This window comes from Nelumbo lutea, chromosome 3 (assembly GCF_056320005.1).
Source record: "Nelumbo lutea isolate HS-2025 chromosome 3, American lotus-T2T, whole genome shotgun sequence".
Lineage (NCBI taxonomy): Eukaryota > Viridiplantae > Streptophyta > Magnoliopsida > Proteales > Nelumbonaceae > Nelumbo > Nelumbo lutea.
Genome location: NC_142686.1, coordinates 26,481,549 through 26,502,622, shown reverse-complemented (window position 1 = coordinate 26,502,622; position 21,074 = coordinate 26,481,549). Strand labels below are relative to the sequence as shown.

Here is a 21,074-nt window from a genome sequence, read left to right as displayed (position 1 = left end):
AGAATCTTATCACATTTATTAATTTTATACCAGATTGAATTTATGGTTCGTTTGATTTGCAGTCGGAATGGGACATCGGAATTCGAACAATCTATTCTTCTTTCTTGTTTGGTTTAGATGAGAATCAAAATCAATTGGAATGAAATTCTTATTCCCAAGGGAGGGGAGGGAATGTTTTCTCAAATGGGAAATGTCATTCCACCAGAAATGGAAATCAAATTCCGATTCCGCCCAACCAAATGGTTGGAATTTAGAATGGGCCATTCGATACCAATTCTATATCCTATTCTTGCCATGCAAACGCACCCTTAGGTTAACGGCGTTAATCGAATCGGATTCGAATCTGAAAGATAGATAACATTAGCAGTCCAATCGGGTATGCGGGTGTTGGTTCGTATCCACGCCATAAACGTCAGCTTTAAGAGGTTCTAGCCAATTGTGGACAGATGATGAGCGACTTTCCTTTTCTACATTTTCCTGGCTCCTCTAGTCTCTACTCTCGTCTCTCTACTATCACATGATGGTGGAAAGGGAGTAGATGAATAGAAGCAATAGCAACTGCCGTTAGCTTTTTGGTACTTTAGTATCTTTCTCTCTGTTTGGAATCTTATAGATTCTGAGCGACCCTCGAAACGCAAAGGTTATTTTGGTAAAACCTCCAAAGAGTTAAGAAGCTCCTTCTTGGATCTCCACCTTGCCCTGCATCCCCAGATTTTGTTTCCACAGGTGGATTTTATGTTTTGTTTTAATGGTTATCCTTATGAATCCCACGGAAGACGTTTTCCACTAATTTTAACTGACTTGCGGTTCGCCTTGAGAGCACCGTTTAAATTACGGGAGAGGAAGTTAAATTCTCTGTTTCTGTCTCTCTTGCTTCGCATCCTATTAAGCTCTCGGCAAACGAAGGTTTAGCGAATGAATTTTTGGGTTTTGTAGCATTAACATGCCTTCTTTAAGGTTAGTTATAACATGAGCTGTGATTTTAAGCTTTAATTGTCAATATATTGATCTGGGCTCTTTGAATTCGCTTCTTTTCAAGTGGGGATATCAAGTGGAACACGTTTTCATGCTTTACCTGATTACTGTTCCATCTGGGTTGTTTGTATTTTCTTCTGTAGGGATTTTTGGAGAAGGCATAAGAGGAAGGTTTTTGCTACATTGGGAATTTTGGGAAGTGGGTATGCTCTGTATAAGCTTTATGATGCCCACAGGCAGAGGCTTTATGATTTGGAGAGAGAACTTGAAGGCCAGAGGGAAACTGAAGAACTTATTAAGGCTCAGTTAAGAAAAGCAAATTACTATATACCATCACTTAATATTGTCTGAATTTCCAATTTCTGAATTTGATTTTATTTTTCTGGGTATTGTCTTTGACTGATAGACTCCAAGCCCATTTTGAAAACATTCAAAAGATAGCTGACTCGACCACATTGCCTTATGCAATGCACTTTTTACGGAGTCGGATATCAGAGGAGCTGGACATTTCTCCCTTGACGGGGAGACTACTGCAAGGGAAGGGTCATCCTAATACTCTGACATCTTTGGAGAAGCTAGAGCTATGGGAAAGACTTAAAGTTCTAAGTATGCACTTGTACTATGTAGTTTCCCATTTTGATTGCACAAAGGTGATTTTGGTTTCCTATTTAGTGGGTTTTTATTTGCACCATGTTCAGATGTCGCCTGGAACAAAATGATTTTATTGTGGTTTTTCACTGTATTCTTGAGCAGTTTACCATCCAAATAGGAGCCGTTTCCAGTTGCCAAGAGAATATAGCAATGATGTAATTTTCAAGCAGGGGTTTACATCTTTTTTTTTTTTTTTTTTTTTTGTCTTAACAACCAGTAATCACCATGTCAGATGATGATTTGTAGTTTCAAATGCCATGTAAAATTGAAGATAGAAAGAAAGTTTCCATGGCATCCAAACATACTATTAATCTAATGGCATCCCACTTGTAGAAAAGTTTCAATATGCAATTCTTAGTTAGAATGATTTTTGCCCCCTTTTGTTCCTTTTTTCGTAGGTTTCACGATAATGGTGTTGTCACTGTGGACAATGACAATGCTTAACTTGTATGTAAGAGTTCAAGTGAACATCTTAGGGAGGCATCTATATATTGATACAGCACAAAATCAGGATCTGGGGTATGCTTATCTACCGGTAAGAGTTACTCTTTCTTCTTCTTATATTCCTTATAGCATTTATTAGTATCCCTTCATCTGCCCATCTGTTTCTGTAATTACTAATTTGTAATACTTGATGTAATCTTATCTGACTCTAATCCCTTCGCACTGATTTTGTACTTATATCATTTTTCCAGTCTAGCAAGTCCTGTGGGTATATATTGCTGAGAGTTTCTTGATATTTTGGTTAAGATTGATCGTTATATCTAAGAACTGGAGCTAATTCAGTATGTTTGTTAAGAAACAGATTCATATTCCATGAATCAAAAATTGCTTTTTGTAAATTTTCTTGACGATGGTAATTAGAATCCTGGATCCCGATGCACTAAAGATAATTTGTGGGGACGTGTACATTCTGACTTCTTGGAAACTTATCATTGAGAAAATCCATTGTTGACTTGTTATCAATGGATAAGTTGGACTTAAATATAAAATAAAGTAGGCAACAGTTTACACACTCATTTTCTTTTAGTCTGAGAAACCTTCTTTGTAAACTGTCCCTAATCCCTATGCCTACATTTCCTAAACCTGTAATTAAATCTATATTGACTTGTTATCAATGGATAAGTTGGACTTAAATATAAAATAAAGTAGTCAACAATTTACACACTCGTTTTCTTTTAGTCTGAGAAACCTTCTTTATAAACTGTCCCTAATCCGTATGCCTGCATTTCCTAAACCTGTAATTAAATCTATATTAGAATCTAGTTGATATGTGATCAAGGCAGTCTACCAAAACTCAGGAATTTGTTGCTTCTCATTTGGTTTTTCTAGGCTTACAATACTGATGTAGGAAAAGAAGGTTTTCTTCTGTAAATCATCAAAGTTGAAGCCTTAGTGGCAAGCATGGTTCAAAGTATCAATACACCTCTGTGTATCAGCACTTTGAACCTTGGTTGCACGGACAATTAGCATTTATACTTTGGTCAAATTAACAGAGAACATGGTCCTTGATTTTACCCAAGAAATGGATTTTTGGTTCGTAACGAAATTTGAAGAACTTTTCATGTCAATGTTTCTTTTGCATTATTTTTGTTGAAGATTAATTAGTTTTATGATGTTTTTCTGAGTAGATGTTTTATGTTAGTTGTTAGATAGGAGGTGGGGACCACAGTAGTTATGTGAGTCCAAATTTTATTATGTTTTTGAGTGTTATATTTGCTGTTTTATGTTTTGCCGCCCTATAAGGGCATAGTTGTCTTTTGTACTGTTCTATTATTTTAGTATAAATAATAAGTGAAGGGGGCGGCTAGATTATTGCTCTCTTTTCTTTTCAACTTCTCTTCTTCTCTTCTTCTCCTTCTCTCTTCCTTCTCTCTTCAAGAAACTATTTTTTTTTTTTTTATATATTTTTTAATTCAGCAGATTTCTACTATTTTCACCAAAACCTGGGCTGTAAATGTCTCTGGCTAAATTTCCTTCTATCTATTTCTCAGCATGTATTCTAATAATGGTCTCTCATGAGTTTGAGATTGAGAGGGGGCTTGAGGGATTTGGAAGTTCTTGTGGGTTTGTCTATCATTGAGTCATTGAGTAGGGTTTTCTTGAGCTTTTTCTGTTTTTGATATTAGGATTTGGACCATCAATTCATTAGGCTGTTTCTCTTGTGTGTTGTTTATTTAAGGCCTTATCCTCTCCTCCCACCCCCATTTCATCCTTTCCTGTGAATATTGTCTGGTGTGGTCCAATACCACCTAAAATTAGAGTTTTCTGTTAGTAAGCTAAACGCATGAAGATCAACACTTGTAAGAATCCCCAAAAGATAAGACTCAATTGGTACCTCTCACTGGATATTTGCTTCTTTTGTCAAGCAATTTGTGAGACTATGAACCACTTACTGTCTCCCATTCTTTCACTTCTAGCATTTTGGAGTACTTCTATTCTTTATTTATGGACTGATGATGAACGACTCTCCCTTTTTACCTTTTCTTAGCTCCTCTAGTCTCTACTCTCGTCTCCCAATGATAGGGAAGCTTTGGCTTATCTTATTTGTACAACATTATTTATATACTATTGACAAATGAGGCTTTCTTTATTTTTTTATTAATTTTCTGTTATCCATGGGTTGATTATGTTATTGAACCAATGTGTCATTTATTTTATTTGGTTAATTGACTGCTTCCTCATTAAGGGTATAAATTTAATTTAGTCTTTTATTTAATTAATATAAAGGGTAGTGGGGGACTTAATATTAAAATGAAATGTACATTTACCAACCTGGCGCTTCTTAAATGACATAAAAGACAAATAATGACGGATATGCCCTGCTGTTAATATATAACTTCTAACACTCCCCCTCAAGCTAGAGCATAAATATCATATAGCTCCAGTCATACACACACAAGTTAACCCTTTGGTGAACAGATCAGCTAATTTATCCTCTGGCTTCACATAAGGAACAACTTCTCCACCTGTGATCTTCTCCCTCGAAAATGACTGTCCACTTCTATGTGCTTGGTTCGCTCATGAAACATAAGATTAGAGGAGATGAGAAGCCTTATCACAAAACAACTTTATAGGCTTTGAGATGCCTACTCCAGTTTCCTATAATAGATGCTTCAACCAACTCACAAGCGGTATGAGCCATTGCATTATGTTCTGCCTCAATACTGCTTATGGCAACCACATTTTGCTTCTCATTCTTCCAAGTAATAAGATTCCCTCCAAGAAATTTCTAATAGCATGCGATAGACTTTTTATTTGTTGTGGATCCTGCCCAATCTACATTTGAGTACCTTTCTAAGGACAAATCTTTCTCTTTCTTGTACATTAGCCCTCAACGTAGAGCTCTTTTTAAGTAATGCAACACCCTGATAATACCATCCAATGACTAGTCCTTGGATTTTGTGTAAACTGGCTTAACATTGCCACACTAAATGATATATATCTTTTTTTAGTAATAGTGAGATAGGTAAGTTTACTCATCAGTTTCCTGTATCTCCTTGGATCATCATCATCCAACAACTCCCCCACACTATTAGTTATCTTAGTGTTTGAATCAATGGGAGTTTCGTTGAATTGCGAGGAACCCTTACATATAACATATAACAACTTCATATAACATATAACAACTCATAAGTTTCTATATCCAAATTAGAGACTTTTGGCCCGTACAACCTGACCTGTACCCCCCGGAAAAAAGTTGAGTTTTAAATTTAGAGTTATAATTCGAATTGACTAATCCGGTATATTTTCCACATTCATAGGAGTGCATCTATGTTTCTGCTTCACGAATATGATATTTTCTGGGCATTTCTAATAATATCAAGTGTTGTTCCTATTTTGGCATATCTAATTTCCAGAGTTTTGGCCCCGATTAGGGAAGGACCTGAGAAACTTTCTAGTTATGACTCGGGTATAGAACCAATGGGCGATGCACGTACTTACCTTTTCGGAGAGGATGATGGTGGTGCAATTGAGGCTAGGTTAGGTAGATCCATTGATGTAAACATGTTCATGGGCTAGGGTTGGGCCAGGCTTTACCACTTATCAACAAAAAATTTCTAGGCCTAAGCCTAAGCCTGACCCTTGTATAAAGCCCAAAGCCTGATCTAAGTAGGATTGAGACCCAAGAAAAAATTATTATATATTACTAATAATAATATATTAGTAAATGCTAATTATATTTTAATTATATATAATATTATCGGTTTGGGTTGGGTATGACCACACAAGCTACTTGGCCAATGAATAGGTCAACTGATGGTAAGGATGATGGTGGTGTAGCTGAGGTTGGAGTTGGAGCAACTAGTTTATGCAGTTGCTTGACATACACTTTGTGAATTGGTGGCAACATAGTTTCCTCAATAGCGGGAAGGGGAACATGTAAAGATTCCTTGTTTCCTTTGTAGTATCCAAGTAGGAAGTGGAAGAGGAACAAGAGAAGACAAAGGAGAATCCCCAACAAAGAAAAAGAGAACAATTTTAAAGAAGGAAATATCTAGAAGGACAAACAACCCGTGGATCAAGTTTATCCAATCAAGGACCTAGTTTTTACACAAAACAAATATAACCGAAGACCCGAGGAGGGAGAGAAAAGGGAGAAGCTGAAGAAAACAAAAGGGAAGAGGGAAATTTTCCATCAAGAATAGAAGATGTCATACAATTAATGAGGAAACATGAGGTAAGAACAACATACTCCAATAAATTTTAGGAACTAATGTTTGGGTCAAGAGAGCTTGAGCTTATTTCAAGTAAATGCTGATTATTTTGTTTAACCATACTGTTTTTCTGTGGTGTATGTCACAAATCAGTTCAAAGAGAAAAGAAAGATTTTTAGGGGTGTCTAAACACTTACCCGACCCCACCCCCAAAGAGCCATATATATTAAATAATATTAATAATTACAGAGGGGTCCTTGGAGGACTAAAAGATAAAAAGGCTGAAAAGCAAAAACAAAGAATATAAAAGGAACATGACTATGTACAGTAGGGACTATAGCAATACAATACATCAAGTTTCTTCACACTCCCCCTCAAACTGATGCCAGAACATAAGCATCGGTTTTCCCACAAGAAAACATATCTAGAATCTAGATCTTGTCATGGGCTTCATAAATATATCCACAATCTGCAAGTCTGAAGCTACATGAGGAAGAGAGATGGAGCCAGCAAGAAACAAGTCTCTCATGAAGTGACAGTCCACTTCAATATGTTTAGTCCTCTCGTGGAACACTGGATTGGATGCAATCTTAGTGGCACTAGTGTTATCAGCATAAAGAGGAATAGGAGTGGGAAGATGAACACCAAGATCAGTAAAGAGAGACTGGAGCCAAACTATCTCACTACAAACAGAAGACATAGCCCTATATTCAGCCTTTGTAGATGACTTTGAAATTGTCTGTTGTTTGTTGCATTTCCAAGAAATGAGGGAGTCGCCCATAAAAACACACCACCCTGAAGTAGATCGTCTGGTGTCAGGGCAACCTGCCCAATCTATGTCAGCATAGGCCCTCAACCGAATGGGTAAATAGGAAGAAAAGAATAGTCCCTGAGATAAAGTACCACAAACATAACGAATAATCTGATGTACAGCAGTCATATGGGGTCTATGTGGATGAGTTCATATTCAGCTCACAAATCAAGAAAACCAGCATAATATTCTTTAATCTCCCTATCTCCTTGACAATTTGCAAAAATTTCAGCCTCAATCTGATATTGCCTTGACATATTGGATTGATAATATACCTTCTCCAAATATGCATACATCGCGTAGGCAGTACGCATTATCCTCATGGGTACTGCAATGTGAGATGCTATCAAAATGAGTATCCAAGAGACAATTTTCCCATTATCAAGCTTCTACTGTGAATAGTTCACATCTGTCTCATCCAGCATAGTGACCTTTCCATTCAAATATCCCTCCAGGCCTTTTCCCTCAACAAAGGAATTGAAATGGAAGAACTTCCACATGCTTTAGTTAGTTCCATCAAACTTTACAGGAATAATATCAGCCTTCTCAGCCATTCCAGATTACAACCATAGTCCCAAAAAAATCACAGTACTGAAATCAAGGCTAAAGGGAAGAAAACTGATGAAAATCAACCAACCAGAATCAGATAAAATCTAAATCAACTACTGAAGTAACCCTTTCATCAAAGAAAAGGTCTTACACTGCAGAAATCTCAGAGCAATCAAGAAACAATATGTAACAGTCCAAAAAATTCTACTTTCAGCACTGTCAACAGGAAGAGAGGGATTAAAACCCTACAAAACTCGACTAAAATCTAAATCAGATCTGATTGTCTAAAAGAGAAGGCTATGGTGACACAAAATCCAGATTTCTAGCCAGATCCAATGGTCCAAATGAGAGAAAGAGAGAAAATACAGTTCAGACCTGCAATTTTCAGAGAAAAAAGGTGAAGCTTCGTACTGATCAATTCAGCTCCAAAAAGCCTTGCAGAGAAGTACACAGTAGTCAATCTGTAGTCCTTAAATCTCCCTTTGAATGCCAAGGATCAAACCCAGGTCAGATGGACCTGCTCTGATACCATGTCACAAAGCAGTTCGAAGAGAAGAGAAAAGAGATCTAGGGGTGTCTGAACACTTACCTGAAGAGCCATATATATTAAATAATATTAATAATTACAGAGGGGTCCTTGGAGGACTAAAAGGAAAATACAAAAAAGCCCTTAGAGGGACTAGCAATACAACACATCAAGTTTCTTCACAGTATGAACAAGAAGATTGATGAATAATACCATGAGAATCAAAACATGATTGAAAACTATTATGGAAGTATTCTTTTGCATTGTCTAAATCAAACACTTTAATTGAAGCACCAAATTGATTGCATACTTCAGCATAAAAGGAAAGAGAAATAAAAAAACAGCTTAGAACAATCTTTGATTAAATAAATCCTAGTCATTCTTGAATATAATCATCAATGAGGGATAAAAAATATTTAAATCTATTATAAGACATAACACAACTAGGACACCAAACATCAGAGTGAACAAGTTCAGAAGGACTTGAGACTCTACAAATTTTCCTTGGAACAAATGACACCCTATTATGTTTACTAAGTTGACAATTTCGCCGTCATCTAGATAGTATAGTCCTCCAAGCTCATGCCCACCACCAATCGTTTTTCCCATCTGGAGATCTTGAAAAACACAACAGAACAGGGAAAATGAGATCGAACAATTTAATGCCTTTGTCAATTTACTTACAAACATGAGACTAAAAGGGAATTTAGGTACATATAATACTGCAAAGTAAGAGATGGGTTAAGATTCACATTACTAGTACCAGTCACTAAGGAAGTAGCACCATTATCTAGGTTAACAGATTAAGATGTAGATGGGGAAGACAGAGAAGTACACAAATCTGGAGATCCAGTCATATGGCCTAAGGCTCTAGAGAACCTAGGTAGCAAACTTAGAATAGGATGCAAGGCAGGCATGCTATACCTGCCTTAGACAATGTCACAGTATTATTGGAAGAAGAGGACATATCAACTGCTTTTTTTATAGGAAACAGTAACTTTCATTGATGAATTTAAATAAAGAGTACAAATATCACCATCCACAGGATGGTTGGAGAAACCAAAAACAACAAAAAAAAAAAAAAAACCTTACAAACAAGCCCAAAACAAAATCTCCCTATTTAACTCCCTATTCCATTTGCTGACCTTTTTACCCATTTAAATTGCACCCCAAGCTCCCTTGCTAAGCTTACAATCTCTCTTAGAGGCTGTCTAAGTGACCACACTCCCAGATTTCTAGATTGCATCCACCCTATTACCAGCTTGGAGTCTCTTTCCACTTCTAGAGGCAGATGCGTCATCATAAGTAGTGTCCTCTCCAACAGAAGCATGATTTGCCCACGTAGAAGATGGACCATGTAAGTTATTCTCGAGGAATTATTCAACCTAAAAGCTTAAGTAGTTAGGTGAGGCCCCTAAAGAGGTTTTCATTCTCTAACATGCCCCCTCGCACGAAAGCCCGTCGGGCTTGAAGCATGGACAAGCACATGCCCATCGATACCTTATGCTGAAATTTAATTAATTATAATGAGAGTGACAAGGATCAAACAATAGACCACTTGGTCTGATACCATGTCAAGGAACCTTTGAGCCTAAAAGCTTTAAGCTGTTAGGTGAGGTCCCAGAATAGGTTTTCGTTCTCTAACAGTTATAACAGTCATTAACTGTGTGTCCCTCACGTCCACAATTGCTATACTCACATACAGAACCACATCAAGTATCAACCACCACCCCGAGCACTTCCTCCATCTTGACCACCTCTTACTCCATGACAGGCACATTGAACACCAACACCTCTACCTTGCATACCTCTATTAGTCCCTTGAGATGCAACCAAGGAAAAATTTCTCAGAAATAGAAGTGTTCTCATTCTGGGGATTAGATACTCTCCTAACTCTCGAGAACGCCTCTAGTAAAGTAGGAATATCGTTGTTACCCAAAATCTGTGCATGAATTGGTTCATATTTAGATCTCATTCCTGAAAGAAAACATGCTACATCTGTTATATCCAAGTGCTCTCGCTGTTGTTGTTTGTACCTTCAAACTAGTGGATAAAGGCTGATAAACATTCAATTTATTGTGCTGGTTTTTTAAGGGCTAGGTAGTATTCTACAAAATTTTTATCACCCTGTTGAAGAAGAAAGTAGTCCTGGTGTGGTAGATTCATGTTACATTCAAGTTTCAAATTATCGATACACCTGATAAGCACAGACACGCATATCGGGTTTTCTGACACTATCAAACACTTTTTTATTTATTTTTTATTTTTTTTTTACTTTGAGATTTTCACAGCTGGCCAGTTTTAATGGTATTCAACATTTAAAAACATTAGGTTATGTTTAGATAAGCTTTTCTGAAGTACTTTTGCGCTCCAACAGCAAAAAAAATGAAAAATATATGCCATGATGCCCATACATGTATGATACATGGCATTATTATGCCACGTGGCAAATTTGTGAATATGGCAAAATATATGCCATGTGTCAAATGGAAAAATACATGCAATTTTGATGTCCACATTTGTGGCAAAATATATGACATGTGGCATTAATTTGTGCTACATGGCACAACTATTGGGTCATGTGACATTTTTATATTAAAAATTTCAACAAATAACAAGTTGACACATTGAATTTATCATATCACACATGATAATGCAACATGGAAAACACTTATTTATGCTTTTAATCTTAAAAGAATATTTTGACAACAATAATTACCAAACTACAAAAGCACAAAGTAAAAGCATGAAATGTACTTCATGCTTTTGTACTCTGAAAAACACGAGCAAAAGCTCATCTAAATATAACCTTAGTTTTTGGAAATGCCTTAAAAGGCGTACCAATGGACCACCATTTCAAAATTTTGAACCTTGGTCACATTATCTTGACCCAAATATAACTGTTTCACATGATCCTAAATGTCCTTTGCAGTGTCCAGGAACATAAGATTGACCCTGATGTGCGGTTCCATGCTATTATTTCCAAAGTGATGTTAATCTGCATGTTCTCTTGCACCCGATCATTATATCCATCACTTCCACTATCTGGTTTTGCATCCTTAATATATTTCAGTTTGCCTTTTCTGGTGAGGAAGACTTCAACAGACTTCGCCCATAGTACATAGTTAGGACCATTGACTGAAGCCATTTGTACAGCCATAAAATCTGGAGCAACACAATTCCTGATTTAATTTCAACACTTGTCAACGCCATAAGTTTGATAATTGTCTCTGATTCCCTTCATAACTGTTCACTACCTTTAGACAATGTTTAAAACCAACCTACAGCAACACACATCAATAGAAGCCACTCTTCAACTCTCTTGGAACACTGCCAATCTCAAAAAACTTACCAGTATCTTGCTGTCATACCACAGTCTATTATTCAAACACCACAACTAACTGAATAATGAAAGTAACTGATCTAAAAATTCACAAACCAATCCCTCTTTGAACTGCCAATTAGAGGGATTTAGTACACCAAGGAACACAAACTGAGGCATGGAAGCCTATTTCCTTAGCTGCTATGAGTCTTGTACAGTTCCCCTTCAACTCTCTTGTGTGTAGAGAAAGAAATATATATGCCTAGGGCTGCAGGGTGATCAAGAATCTACCAGGTGACCACAGGTGCTCTTTTACCATGTGATTTTCCTAGGGAAGATCTTTAGATCATAGAAAAATAAAAGAAGAATAACCTGAACACCTGCTCGATTGAGAAAAAAGGAGAAAACAAAGAACAGAACAGAATAGGGTTTCATCAGTTTTAAGAAGTTTTGGGGGACTGAATTTGAAATCAATGCCCTTGAAGAGCTAAGATATTTCTTGGGGATTGAGGAAGCTAGATCCCATCATGATATTTATATCTCCCAACATAAATATATTCTTGACATTCTTGGAGATACAGGAAAACTAGAGTGAAACCAGTAGGTACTCCTTTTGATCCTAATCATAGGACCAATGCTACTGAGGAGGAGCTTCTTGAGGACAGAGGTTTGTATTAACAGCTGGTTGGTAGACTCTTGTATTTGTGCATGTTTTCACCTGACAAATCATATTCAATGTGTGGTGCTTGGAAGAGCAAGAAGCAATTGGTTGTTGCTTGTTCAAGTGTAGAGGCTGAATAGATCCATGGTGTATGTACTCTCAGAGGCTCTTTGGCTAAGGTCTTTCCTTAGGAAGTTGGGATTCAATTGGAGATGCCACTAGTGCTATATTACAACAACAAGGCTGCTATTAACATTGCTCATAATCAAGTTCAGCACAATCACACCAAATACACTGAGGTGGATAGTTTGTTAGGGAGAAAGTGTTATTAAGCAAGGTTTGTCTACCTTATGTGTAGACTGATCAACAACTAGTAGAGGTGTTTACCAAAGGAATCTCTCGGCTGAAGTTACAGATACACTTGACATTTGACAAGTTAGGAATGCTTGACATCTACTTCCAACTTGACAGGGACTGTTGACAGGCCAGGTTTTTTATTCTTTATTTTTTTTTTCTGTTATATATGGGCTGATCATGTTATTGGGCTCATGGACGATTTATTTTATTTGGTTATTGTCGCTCATTAAGGGCATAAGTGCAATTTAATCTTTTATTTTCTTAATATCAGTTTTTTAAGACTCAGACCAGACAGGGCAGATGGACCAGTAAACCCAGGAGTGGGAAGGGATTCCATTTTTTCAGAACCTTGGTTTTCATTTTTCTGAAAATCCGGTAGAATTGGTGAAAACCTGGTAGAACCGTTGAAAACTGGCCAGGTTTCAATGACCCAGCCAGTTTCACATCCTGCCTGGGTCACTGAAGTGTTACAAATTTTAAAATGGTGGTAAGAAGATTCGAACCTGGGTTCTCTTAATTATGTGTATTAACATCAAACCATCAACCCGTCATGTTTTCTGTACTTACTGTTGCCTCTTTTAATACATATGCTAATTAAATATGTACATATTCTGAAAAAAATGCAAGTTGAAAGATTTGAACCCTGGTTATTTATATCAAAAAACAATAATTTGGCCATCTAGCCGCCACTTACTAGTATTTTAGGTTACAAAATTTATTACATATGGCTTTTATGTGACTTGCGGTCAAACCTTCTGGTCCATTGTCAAACTGTTTGACCCGTGGCCCAGTATGCATTCTGGCTTTATGTTGGGTCCGAGTCTTAAAGCACTGCTTAATATACATGGTGGTGGTGGACCTTAGAACCCGATAATCTGCTTGTGCATTCATCCCTTTCTTTTCTTTTCTTCTCTCTTCCTCCATTCTTCCTCCCTTCATCGGTTCTTGCCTTAGATTTCTTTTCTTTTCTCTTTCACATTCAGACCTAAGTAGTAGTTACTATTTAGTGAAAAAAATAGTATTTAGTGTGAAACTAGCCTACTTGTACTAACTAAAAAAATTTGACAGACTGAAAAATTAAGAAAAACAAATAAACAAGAGAAGAATAAACAAACTGGAAACCTTGACCCTTTTCCTGATTAAGTTTAAAGGTAATGGACTGATGGAGGGTGAACTGGAGGACTCATCTGTATCCCCTGAGTTTTCAGTGGAAGATAAAGATCCAAACCAAGATCATATGGAAGGATATATATCCAAATCATTTTTGGACCCACATCAATAGGGATATGGATCTAATGTAACTTGTACCATCTACCTCTTCTTTTAATCAATTAATAGAGATTGGTTGTTGCTGATGAAAAAAAAAAAAAACTTAGAGTAGTACATTTTCACCTAGGCTCAGTTTGGGAAGAGTACAAATACAAATATATACAGTGCAAATAGAGGGTTTAGAAATACAATATACAAGGTGCTGCATTCTACATATTTGTATTTGTACTCTTCCCAAACTGAGCCTTAATAGCAATATTTTTTTATAATCCCCCTCAAGCCCCCAAAAGACCCTATAATAGTTCTCAGCCATTTCAAAACTGTTTTTTTTTTAATTAAATTAAAGTTTTATTAAGAGAAAGAGCAATTCAGATACAAGCTTCCCATGGAGAGGCATGAACCACGTCCTCTCCCAACAACAAGAAGAAAACAGAAAACAGAACCAAACTACAATTGAGCCCAATTCAATTCTTCCCTGTTTGCCCCTTGCTTTTCTAGACAATCAGCCCAAGCATTTGCTGATTTCTCCACCCATTGTAGTCTTATAGTCAAGCTCCTTGTCAGCCTCTTTAATTTTTTTAACTTCATTCTTAAAGCACAAAACTATAGACTTAGGATTCTGTAGCCATCCCACTACCACCTTGGAATCCCCTTCAATTAGCAGCTCTTCTATACCTAGCTGAACTGCAAAATGTACACCTTGGATGGCAGCTACCAATTCCGTCCTAGTAGAGTTCTCAACTCCTAGAGGACCCGAGTAAAGGAGAACCACATTACCAGTCTCATTCTTCAGAACCCCTCCCATCCCAGTGGGGCCTGGATTACCTTGACTTCTGCCATCAAAATTCAGCCATTTCCAAACTGTTGTGACTAGGATTAGTGCCTCAGACCTGAAACTTGGCCTATCAAGCAACATTGGCTGTGACTGTGCCTTTTTAAGCTCACTACCCTAATGGCTTGAGTTGTTTGCCTCCCTAAAGAAAAATGGTAATACCAACCATCAAGCATAGCCCCTTGTGACCCTAACCAGTCCCACACTCAAGCTACTTCTCCAGATGAATCTTACAACCATTAAAAGACATTCAGCCATGTCTAAGGGTTTCCAAAGCAGCTGCTTCTGAGGAGAAGATGAAAAAGAAAAGTTCCATGTTTCAGGAGCCTAGCATTGGAGTTAGAGAAGCACAGCCATCCTGTCAAAACCAATCTCTCAATCTCCAAAGACTCTGGAGAAAGGTTCTTGCAATTTCCCACACTAAACATTTACAGAGGAACACTACTTCTTTGTTGGCAACTACAATTCTGTTCGGTGGACCCAAGTCACCCAACCACACAAACAAGATGCTGTACCTTGATAGATTTCTTCAGTGCTCAAGGGGGTAAAGTTTTGCACATGGAATCGACCAGTCAGATGCATCCAATATTGACTAACAGTGTTCAATAATGGCCAAAACTTTTTTTTTTTTTTGGTTTGTTGCAGGAAGAATTCATTGAGAATTATTTGTTTAAGTCTTCAGTTTAGATCCTTCGTCTTCTGAACCAAGCACATTGGCCCCTTATATGTACGTATAAATGTAATTGCATGCTTATTCATTTTTTTTTTCAACTCAGAAAAAACCTTGTTCCTATCATATTAGATTGACTAGAAAATCCAATATCCAGGGCCATATTCATTGCATGTGAATCCTCGTGTCTTTTCTCAGTCTCACACATTCCCTTTCTGACCTTCCTGTAACTCATCTATACCTATCAGTATATTTGTCATGTTAACATGTCTGGTATGCTAGAAATCTAGAAAGTAAGTTTCTCCTGTATCAAATTGCAGTTAACTCTTGAAGAATGTTGCTCACTGCAGTTTGAGGATTCCTGCACTGACACTGCACTTCTGCTAACCTGGGCAATATATATACAGGTCATGGAATGTGTAATATTAATGCGTAACATCTCCATAGTCAATAGAAACTTGCTCTTATAATTTATTTGGTCACTGTCATAGAGAGCTTGTGTCAGGCTACATTTGAGGATATAATTTAAAAAAAAAAAGACATAAAATTGATGAAACAATATTCAGATTTGAATAATGAAAGAATCCTCAAAGATTACAAACGAATGGGTTCACAGAATGTCAACTGATATATGAAACCATTTGATGAATGTTTTGTGCCTTAGTCTCACAGAACAATCTGGGTCTCAAGCCAACAATGCTAAGAAAAGTGGAATGCTGCTGGAGTAGGTATATCCAAAGCTCCAAAATAATGTAAAATCAGATGGTTTAAGATTCTTTGGTTCATGATGATTTCTGGTGTAGGCATTCTCTTAGGTGGGACTTGCTGAATGGCACACCTGATCCTTTGACACAAGTTGTTAGTGCCCCAGACCACAACTGCCTATATATGTTGATTGTAATCATTTTTATATATTTTTAGTTGAGCATAAACTTTGCCAATACATTACTCGTTTTTCTGAGCAAATGTTGGCATTTCACTTTGAAAATATTAATAGAAAAGGCCAAAAGAGCCAGACTCCAACACATGTACGTTGGAAGGATAAACATTCTTTTACAAGAAATCTGGTAACCAAGATCCTTTTGCCTGCCTGTGCAGGAAGAGGTGGATCCATTCAACAGGCATGGTCAGCAAGAATTTTTGGCAAGTGCTGATTATCTCTCAAGTTATAGATTGAACAAAGTGATTGTAAATATGCAGATGGCTGCTGTAGATGTTCTTAAAGGGTGAGCTGTTCATACAAACTCCTTCCACTCTGAATAGGTTTTCATAGGCTTATCACCAAGACCACTTTCACCATCCAATAATACATAGCAGTCAATATGTAGATTCTGTAGAAGTAACCTTCCCTACTAGTTTCCATCTTTTGGTAGATACTATAGGATCCTTTGTGCTGCCATGGAATTCCAAAACTCTAGGTAATGGCTTAGAAATGGCATGTTCTTTATTGACAGCTTTACTTGAATCCTTGTGATCACAGTAGAGCTTTTCATTGGGCATTGCAATTAGGGTTGTTAATGGGTTGGGTTGACATGAAACTATTGGGTTAGGGTCATGTTAGCCTTAATCAGGTCAGATCAGGTTGAGGTGGACCTGTGCCAATGCTTGTATGCACAACCTTGGTTGAAAATGGATGTTCTATATGTGAGACGGGTCATATCAAGCTTGGTATTGCATCTTTGTTCAGCTGGGTCTGGTTCAGTTGTACCAAACCCATGCCAAACTTGACATTGACATCTTTGTTCATCTTCATGTGCAGGAAGCAGCTGAGAGATCCCTTCAACACTATGCTACTTCATGATACCATCATACAGATACTGGACATGTTCATGAGCATGAATGGCCCTAATCACTGGGTAACCTATTTGGTTCCTGAAAATGCCATATCATACAATCATCAAAGAGCTACATCCTCAAATGATCTGCTTCCTGATCTTACCAAGCTTGACCAACTAATGGCAGAGACACGTGCTGTATTATTGAGGTTAGTTTAACACGGACGTCTCACTTCAGCCCATTATTGCTACATGCGAATATATGTAAATAGATTGATCATTTGTTTTTTTTTTTTTTGGCAGCTCTGATTTTGGAAACGTTGTGAAGATTTCACTGAGTGCAGTGGTGGATGCTCTGATGGAGGAAATTGGAGTTGAGTCCAGTGGGGGCAGTTCTCCATCAGGAATTCCACTGGCCAAGCTTTTGCCACGAGTTGCACAGATGGGCCCACTACTACTTGAGGAACCTAGCAGTAATAGGTTCATTCAGATCATCCGGAAATTACCTGAAGTTGAACTCTTCTATACTATTCTTTATGCAAATACACCATCCCTGTAGACTATGAAAAACAAGATGTCGAAAGAACAAATGAAGTTAAAGAAACATAGGGTGTGGTTTCATGTCAATTTTTAATTTTATTATAATTTGGACAATTTTGTTGAATTGGGTTGAGGTGGGGGAGATACATAAGAAGAAAACTACAGATTATTCTGTGACAGCATTGTTATTTCGTTCTCAATTTTTCTGCAATCAATGAGCTTTTCATTCTCTCTCTCTCATACACACACAGAAATTGTTGAGGTGTAAGCCTCAACAGCTTAAGTTTTAGGAAAAAAAGAAAGAAAAAAAGTACTGATATACATTATATGGACAAATTTTGATGAAAAATATCACTAAGAGTTCTTTTCGATCCCAAAATTTAATTTTAATTGACCAAAATACCCCCTCCCTTTTATTGTTTTAATTGGGTAGAAAAGATTATAATTGTAAAATAAAATTTTAAAGATCATAATAAAAAGAATATAAACTAATAAAAATTAAATATGTAAACTGGCTACGAAAGAAATAGATTGCATCTAAATAATGTACAAGGAAATTATAAATAAATACAATATAATAAGTTGGGCATAACCTGAGCCCAAGCTATAGTCATATATAATATTTTATGTTACATAAAATATAAAATAAATGTTACACAAATATTATTTATTATATATTATACATATTTAATGTTTGATACTATATATTTATGTTCAATATTTAAAATTATAGGCCCATAACCCGACTTGGGGTTTTGATCGACTTGGCCAGTTAAACTGATGAACTTTGACCCTGGGAAAATGCACATCTACTTCTGATCCAGTTCTCTAAACGTTGCTATTTTCAAATGTTTCAATGCAACTGTGTCAATGGTTTGGGTTTGGTGCAAGCCGGCCTCAACATAAAATTCACTCAAAATTCGACCTTGGCTCGATAGGGTCAAGTCAAGTAGTAAGCCCTCAATTAATAAGTGTTTAAGTCATTTTAGAGCAATGTTTTAAAATGATTTTTGGTCAGACTGCTTGGCCCCGAAACCAACTATGTTTTACACTTGAATAATTTTTTTATTAAAAAAATCGTTGATTTGGTCAGAGAACTGTTAATACTAACAATTGAACCACTAAATGGTTTGATTGAATAAATATTTTTTTTTTCAAAATTTTAAATATGTTTCGGGCTAACTCATTCAAATCAGACGATCGAACCACTACCTGAAAACCAAACACCGGAGTGGTTTGGTCTTTAAATCGGATTTTAAACCCTTGTTTTCTACTTGTCATGGACCCAGCCAATCTCGTGACTCGATTTGGATCGACCTCATATGGTAATATTATAAATAATCGTTAACCAATGACCCATACCATCTGACCTGTTTGATGGGTTTTTTGTTTTTGTTTTTGTATTATTTTAATTTTCAATGACATCACAAATTGACACATTAACTTAAATGGTTGAAACACTAACTAGGGTGTTCATGCAGTCAGTTCAAATCGGTTTGGTTAAAAATGAAACCTAACTCACATTTCAATTAGGCCATTTTCATGAACCAAACCAAAATCAAATTAAATTGGTTTTATGAATCAAATCAATTTGAACCAAGGTTCAAAATACCGATACAGGCCAATATGCCGTAGATACACCAATAGAGACGTATTGGCCTGTATCATGGCTCGCTTTTATTTGTTAAGTTTCTCTTCTGCAACTGGTACAGAGGGGTCGGTTTAAGGCCCTTTTACCCCTTGAACCAACTCAGACTCCAAAACACCTTCTGTAAGAATGTATCGGAAAGCCCCTGATATGATACGTATCAGTCGATGAGGCTTGATATGTGTCAAATTTTAAACCTTAATTTAAACCAAATAGAGAATCAAATAAACCCACTCAAATTAGCTTATTTTGCTTTGGTTCAATTTCATTTCCGATTTATAAACCGAATTTGAACGCCCCTTACTAACCCCATGACCTAGACTAGAGGAGAAAACAGTTGAACCTCCAACACAGGTTTTAAAACCATTTTAGAGTAAAAAGCTCAAAATTTTATCTACTAAAAAGCTCGATTTTTAATGCAGCAAAAAAGGTCAAAGTTTAGAATTTCATATTTATTATTAACTTGTTAGAATCTAGTAATTGTATCCTCTCTCCACCTCCATCATTTTTGTTTTGAAATTTCATTTTTAATTATTTTACCCCTAAATGCAATCAAAATTAACTAGTGTTTGATAAAGAAACAACTACTAGCCGTTGGATGCAATTTGGGTTTATCAAAATTAATATGCTCTCTTCGCACCAAAAAAGGAAAGAAAAAAGATAATATGCCCCCTAAAAAGTAAAAACTCACGTTGTTTGATAGAATGTATTGGGGTTGCTTCAATTCATTAAGGGCTCCTTGAGAGAGCTATTGGGATTTTGGTTCTTATTGATTGAGATAGATATATATTTTTTTTCTTTGCAGATTTATGTGGAGTCTATGAAAAATTCATCTGGGTAAGTGATACTTTGTCTCACTTTGATGGGACAAATTTGCTCCTTCCAATAATAGTTTTTTATGGTTGAAATGGTCATTATCTTATTTACATGGGAAATAAAAGAGCATGGGTGACTGTACTTACCCGGATAAATAGTTTCACGAAAAACAATGGAACCTAAAAATGCTAGTTTTTTTTTTTTTTTAATGGCATTTCATTAAGGCTGCATTTGTTTGTGATACAAACATAAAACCAGTACATTTATAAACTCCGGTTCAGACTTGTATAAAGGAAAAAACAACCAAATTCACCAGAATACACAACAAACACTACCAAACAACCTGACCATTAATACCCACAAACATTATTGAATAGCTTCGGTAAATTATTGGGTTTTGGACCAACCCAATTAAATCTCAAACCCAAGCAAACCACGAGTAGTCCCAACATGAGCAACTAATAATTTCGATGGAAACTGGGTTAGCTGGTAGGTAGGGGTGCAACATTTTTCGGTTAGGGTTGAGATTTTGTCAAATTTTCAATGGGCCCAACATAAAGTTCGAATTCAAAACAGTGTAAACTGTTAACTCAGGCCACCCTACTTGCACCTCTAGTGATAGGGGTGAACATGATATAAGGACTATAGCCCAGGCCAGAGCCTATTTGGGCCGAAGGTTCAAAGTATCAATACACCTTATGCACAAGCCTATGCATATCGGGTATTTTGGCTGAATGGAAATACACACACACAAACGCATATATATACTTTTATATTTTAAAGGGAACTAAAATAAATGTAATTTAACATTTAAAAATATAAGTTCTTGAAAAAAAAAACCTTAAAACATGTATATCAATAAACTACTGATATCAGTGGCGGAGCCAGGAATTTTCTTTAGAGGGGCCAAGTTGAACAAGAAAATGAGATAAAGAGCAGAAGAAGTAGGGTATAGGGAAAATGCATGGTTTGAGAAAGATTGAATCTATTACATATTTTTTAAAAGAAAAAACA

The 21,074-nt window shown here is 36.6% G+C and overlaps 1 protein-coding gene across 1 annotated transcript; it reads left to right on the top strand.

Moving 5' to 3' along the window:
- The first annotated feature begins 435 nt into the window (after positions 1–435).
- On the top strand, positions 436–17,825 carry LOC148863789 (peroxisome biogenesis protein 3-2-like). The gene is made up of 7 exons (XM_088979549.1): positions 436–957; positions 1,119–1,280; positions 1,382–1,581; positions 2,025–2,161; positions 16,380–16,507; positions 17,041–17,265; positions 17,360–17,825. Exons 1-7 carry the CDS (start codon positions 944–946, stop codon positions 17,613–17,615), a joined length of 1,122 nt encoding a protein of 373 aa, XP_088835675.1. The 5' UTR covers positions 436–943; the 3' UTR covers positions 17,616–17,825.
- The last annotated feature ends 3,249 nt before the right edge of the window (positions 17,826–21,074 follow it).

What these genes read in the sequence shown, in the direction of transcription:
- LOC148863789 (XM_088979549.1), top strand. An exon ending in GAAGAACTTATTAAGGCTCA is followed by an intron (nt 1,281 to 1,381) that starts GTTAAGAAAAGC and finishes TTTGACTGATAG; the next exon opens with ACTCCAAGCCCATTTTGAAA. An exon ending in TGGGGTATGCTTATCTACCG is followed by an intron (nt 2,162 to 16,379) that starts GTAAGAGTTACT and finishes CTGCCTGTGCAG; the next exon opens with GAAGAGGTGGATCCATTCAA.